This window comes from Lucilia cuprina, chromosome 4, assembly GCF_022045245.1.
Source record: "Lucilia cuprina isolate Lc7/37 chromosome 4, ASM2204524v1, whole genome shotgun sequence".
Taxonomy (NCBI): domain Eukaryota; kingdom Metazoa; phylum Arthropoda; class Insecta; order Diptera; family Calliphoridae; genus Lucilia; species Lucilia cuprina.
Genome location: NC_060952.1, coordinates 41986632 through 41992631, shown reverse-complemented (window position 1 = coordinate 41992631; position 6000 = coordinate 41986632). Strand labels below are relative to the sequence as shown.

Genomic DNA, 6000 nt, shown 5'->3' with positions numbered 1-6000 from the left:
ATTAGAGGATTTATGATCGAAATTAAGAATTCCTATTTCAAATTAGGAAATTCTTTTTAAAATTTAAAATTTCTATTCGATATTGAAAAATTCAATTCATATTTATTTAAAAATTCAAAAATTTTATTCAAAAATAAACATTTTTATTAAATATAAATTATTTCTATTAAAAATTCCATTCGAAATTAAAATATTCAATTCGAATTTAAGAAATTCAATTGGAATTTAAGAAATTCAATTCGAATTTAAGAAATGCAATTCGAATTTAAGAAATTCAATTCCAAATAAACTATTTCTTTAAGAGATTGAAAAATTTTATTCGAAATAAGTAATTTTTATTTGAAATTGAAAATTTCTATTTAAATTGAAAAACTTATTTTCGAAGTAAGAATTTTCATTCCAATTTCTACTAGAAATTGAAAAATTCGATTCGAAATTAAAAATTTTTATTCGAATATATAATTAACTATTTAAAATTGAAAAATTTTATTCTATTAAAGATTTCTACTTAAAATTAAGAAATTTTTTTCGAAATAAAGAATTCCATTCGAATTTTTTGTAGAAATTGAAAACTTCAATTCGAAATTAAACAGTTTTATTCGAAAGTAAAATTTACTATTTAAAATTAAAAGATTTAGTTGTAAATTAAAAAGTTTTATTTAAAAATAACAAATTTAGTTCCAAATTAAGAATTCTATCCGACAATTTGACAATTTAAAAATTCTATACAAAATTAACTATTTTTATTTGGAATTACGAATTTTTGTCACAAATTTTGTTCCGAATAAAGAAGTTGTACAAAAATAAGAAATTCTCTTATATTAGAAATTACAAATTTCTATTGAAAATTTCAAATTTCTATACGAAAATGAGAAATTCTATTCGGTATTAAGAATTTCTTTTTAAAATTGAAAAAACTATTATTCGAATATAAAAAAATCTATTCGAAATTAAAAAAATCTATTTGAAATTAGGAATTTTTGTTTGAAACTGAAAAATTCTACTCGTAAATGTCTTCCTCTCTCTCACCTTATAAGAAGCACTTTTAATATTGATACTACGACCACGACTTGTAATGGTGCACTTTAAGCGCACAAATAAATCACGATGATCGGTAGAGATGCCCTCCTCTAAAAGATTTTCATCTTTAACTTTATCGGTCAAGCCGTTGCGTTTTATATTGAGAGCCTCCTTAAGCTCAGCATGATCGCATTGATGGGCATATTCCCAAATTTGTTGGCCCAAGATATCAATCTAAAAAATAAAACACAAACAGTTAAAATACAAAATATAAGAAAAAAAATCAATAACAAAAACTCACTTTTGACAAACCCAAATAGTCACTGATATTACCGCTCACATAGGTAATATCACCATCATTGGATAAGATCAATAAGAAACCATCTAAGGTTTGTTTTAGCAACATACTAAAATCTTCGGCTGCAACAGGACTACCATTTGCTGGGACTAAAGCTGTAGTCTCTAAGGATTGTACAGCCTCCACAGCAGTTGGTTGATTGGAATCTTCGGAGATTTGTGAAGATTGTGTTGAAGAATCATTGGAATCTAAAGTGCTATTAAGAGCAGAAGTATCAGCTGAGGAATCCGGGTTTTCCTCACTTGTATTGTTGTCAGAGAGTTGTAAATCACCGAGTAGTTCTTGAATTTTGGGAACTGCGAAAAGAAATGTATATATTTTTTTTAATTTGTATAAATTTTTGTCATGTTTTTTTTTTCAATCTACTTACACATTTTCAACATATCGCGCACTTTTAAATAGGCTATGGCTATACGCATGACCGAGGCTTTGTCTAGTTGTTGGACATCTTCCTTTTTCAAGGGTAAAACTTGTGCCAATTCGGTAAAGATTTCAGTTTCACGAGAACGGCGACATCTGGCGGCATCTCGAGAACGTTCTTTACGTTTTTCATTGTTCCTGTAATAAGAAAAAAGAAATGGAAGAAAATATTAGTTTTAGTCTAAAATTGGGAATTTCTGATGCATAATTTTGACTAAAAAAATAGGTGAAATATGAAAAGATACTAAATATGTCCCTAAATAACAAAAAAAAAACTCTTGGAAATTGAAAAATATTTTCCAAAATAGCAAGTATATGTTGAAAATGAAGAATTATATTTTAAATTAGAAATTTCCATTCGAATTTAAATATTTTCATTTGAAATTACTTTTTTATTATTCGAACAAACAAATTTCTTATGCGAAACTCAAATTTGTATTCGAATTTACTAAATTCTAATAGAAATTATAAAATTATATTCGAAACTATAAATTTCTGTTGGAATTAACAATTTTTTTATTTAAAATTAAGAATTTTTGTTATGAACTATAAATATTATATTTGAAAATATAAATTTGACAAATTTTTATCAAAAATATCTGAATAATATCCGGAATTAAGAATTTATTTCCAAATTTTAATTTAAATTCTAATTGAAATAAAAAATTTTTGATCAAAATCACGAATTTCTAAAAGAAATTACAAATTTCTATACGAAATTACAAATTTGTATTCAAAATTAAAAATTTCAGTTTGAAAGAACAATTTTCTATTCGAAATTTGAGTTTTCCATTCAAAACTAAAATTTTTTATTCAAAATTTGAGTTTTTCATTCGAGTTTTCCATTACAAATAAGAACTTTTCATTCGAAAATAATAATTTGTTTATGAATTTGGAAATTATTATTTAAAATTACAATATTAATTCAAAAAGATTAATTATAAATTGAAAAAAAAAAAATATTAAAAATTAAAAGTTTTTATTGAAATTACAAAAAAATTATGATTCTTTCTTTTTTAATAAAAGAAATACATTTTTTGTTTTCAACGAAAGTGAGAACACTTTTTTTATATTTAATTAAAAAAGAAACTCTCGTTGCATATTTACGTCACAAGCTCGACTGACAGACCAACAGAGATCACGTATGCCCATCACATGCGCTCTTTGCATACGATCGCAGAATGTCAAAAAGAGTATTTTTATAAATAAATTAATAATTAATTGATGGTTGTTGCTATAGCAGCTAAAGTTATTGTTGTAAATGTTGCTGCTGTTGTAAATACAGTGGATCCTTAATAAAGAGGTTATAAGGAGAAAATTTCAAGAGTATTTATAACAAGTTATCTGTGGTTTAAAAGGAGGTCTATTATAATAATAACAAATAATTTATTGTAACATTTAAGGGGTATTTTTTATAAAGTGTTTACTGTTATTATGCATTTTTGTAAGGCCCACCGAATTTAAGATTCAAAAGATCACGTATGCAAAACTGAAATTGTTGCTTTGGATCGTTCAAGCGCTTAATTGTAATGTTAATAATTTTGTTACAATATTGTAGGCCTACATAATAAAATGTTTTCTGAACTGGTGTACAGCACGAAACATATTCGGGTGAAATTTTTTAAAATAAATCAAGGTAAAGGGGAAACTACAACCTTTCGGAGGACTAGTTTGGTATCAATTTTCGTCTCTCTAGGATAACTTAACCTCTATTTAGTCGTTGATTTCTTGCAAGATGAATTTTAAATAAGATTTATTAAAAATTATCTATAATTCCTTTCTATTACAATTCAATTTCCCAATACCGAATATTCGATTCTGGTCTAGTAAATATGTTTTTTTTTGTTGATTCCAAAGTGTGCCTGCTTGAAGTAAAAACAAAATAATAATAATTTTACTTGTATATTTTTTGAAATTTGATAAACATTGGCATGTTATTTAAAACGTTTACAATTCAATCTACTCAACTCAAGTTAAAGTAAAGTAAACTTGCATGCATTTCAATCAATGTGTCATGTTTTTATAAAAATCTTTATAAAATTTTTGGCGCGTTTTTTTTTTGTTATTCAAATAACAAATTGTATACCAATCAAATATAAATTTCAAATAGGCAGAGTATTAAAAGAATTGATTAAAGACAGAACTTTTAAACTGTTATTGAAACCTGCATTATTTTATACTTATAAAAGGATATTATTCAAATTACTTGTGTAGAAGAGGCAATGACACCTTAAGCTGAGCTTCAGCTGGAGGTATAAATGTTAACCCGTCGAAGACTGAAATTGATATTTTCAGTTTAGTTGAGACACTGTTCCCAAATATAATATAAGCCATCATATTGGAATATTAAGAAAAATACCATAATTGGTCCGTTTTAAGAATGATGACTCTTAACTAGAAGCCAAAACGGTGCTGGACAACCACAGAAACCGAAATACCCTACCGTCTATATAATCACAAGAACATTAAAAAACCAGAAACCGAAATACCCTACCGTCTACCTAATCACAAACACAATGTAAAAGGCCGTGCAATAACTGAATAAATTAAGGAATTAACATATTTACTAGCGTGATGGCAATAAGGACCACGAAACTCGGGAATTACAGTCAATAAAGGAGTGAATATATTTCTTTCATACGGAAAGCAACTAGAGACCTCAAGAGACCTCAATAGGGTCAGTTTTAAAAACATGGGTGAGAAATAACTACTTGAAATAATGAGTAGGTGAGTAGAACCACAAAGTCGAGAAGACTTTTCAAAAAAAGCAAGTATGAGGATAGATAGTAGGAAGTTTAACACGCGGATTGAGAAGAATATAGAACATGCGAAGGTTAGGTTAGATTACGTTGGTTGCTCGCTAGTTAGCGGGCTACCACGTGCTACCTTTTGAATTGCCATTCCCTTATGATAAGAGAATGGTTTTCCTCCCTAACTGGGAGGAAACTGGTTTTTTTACGCTCTCTGTGAAAACCAACAGATATTTACAAGTACAAATATTTGACCACCCGAATACCATCTCATTCAAAGCCTATTCATCAATCAGTTTTAATAGGATCACCAGGGGAGTATGAATATCCCATTGCACAAGAATTAAGTCCAGGGACGACTCTTTGGTTGCGTATTCATCAGATATTTCATTACCCCGGATGTCCTCATGTCCTGCAACCCATATTAACTCAACATGATGCTATGTCAGTAGTTCCAATGCTTGAATATAATTGAGCAGACTTGTCGACTTAATAACATTGGAGTTAAGAGACTTGATCGATGCAAGACTGTCTAACTATATATGTACAGTTGAATTTTTAAGATTCCCGGATTCTTCTCGTGGCTGTATAGATGGCCGTGCAGTTGTCATGTAGTAAAAGAGACAGTAGAAAATTAGAGATCGATCTCGGCCCCTTTCTGTCTCTGAGCCAAGTGAGGAGGACAGCGAAACAGTTAACTTAACATTTAACCTTCATGGAAGTTGTAGTATTTTCTTTCGAGAATGTTTTAGTACTTCCTTTAAATACATTTTTTCACCAAAAATTCGATCATACTGACCACTGTTTTTTATCGAAAATCTAATAAATTTGCTAAACTCTTTAAAAATTATTCAAATGTCACTTAAATGGAGCAATAAATTGTTATGATTGTCAAACTAACAACAGTAATTTTTCAATTCAATGACTACTGAGTTATCTGACAGCTTCTACTTCTACTAAATATAATCAAAAATAAATAATTTAACAAAACTAGGCCTTGCAAAATCAAGAAATTTTTTCTAAAAAAAAACTAAATTCATCAAAGTTATGTTAAAATGTTTTTTTGCCTTTGAAGTTTTTTCGAAAATAATCTAAAAATTGAAAAAAAAAAAAGTGTGACTGAAAAAAGCCACAAATGGCGCGTGCAGCTTCCTCATGTGTGTATATAGAAAAATAGCAACAATATATATTTTATTTAAAAAAATGATTAATTATTGTGAGAATTTGTATTCATAACACACAGCATTTTTGTGTTGGATAAAAGTTGGACTGTGACCGACTAAATGAAAAAAAAACGTTTTTATTAGTTTTTAGTTTAGCTGATTAGCTAATGAGATTTCTAAATGATAATCTCAGAGACTTTAAGAGTGTGAGAGAGGCCAGAGATTCTTAAATTATATTTTTAAAAGAAATATATTGCTCCATTGAATTAAACGTCTTTCCTTAATATGA

At 27.8% G+C, this 6000-nt stretch overlaps 1 protein-coding gene across 5 annotated transcripts in view; it reads right to left on the bottom strand.

Moving 5' to 3' along the window:
- Window positions 1-6000, bottom strand: part of LOC111680930 (protein similar) — a 206076-nt gene that overhangs the window by 160478 nt on the left and 39598 nt on the right. For all 5 annotated transcript variants that reach the window (XM_046948397.1, XM_046948398.1, XM_046948400.1 and 2 more), the window contains 3 exons: window positions 1749-1936; window positions 1322-1674; window positions 1030-1254 (listed from right to left, as the gene is read on the bottom strand). In XM_046948397.1, coding sequence (XP_046804353.1) covers window positions 1030-1254; window positions 1322-1674; window positions 1749-1936 — 766 coding nt within the window. The remainder of the gene's footprint in view (window positions 1-1029; window positions 1255-1321; window positions 1675-1748; window positions 1937-6000) is intronic.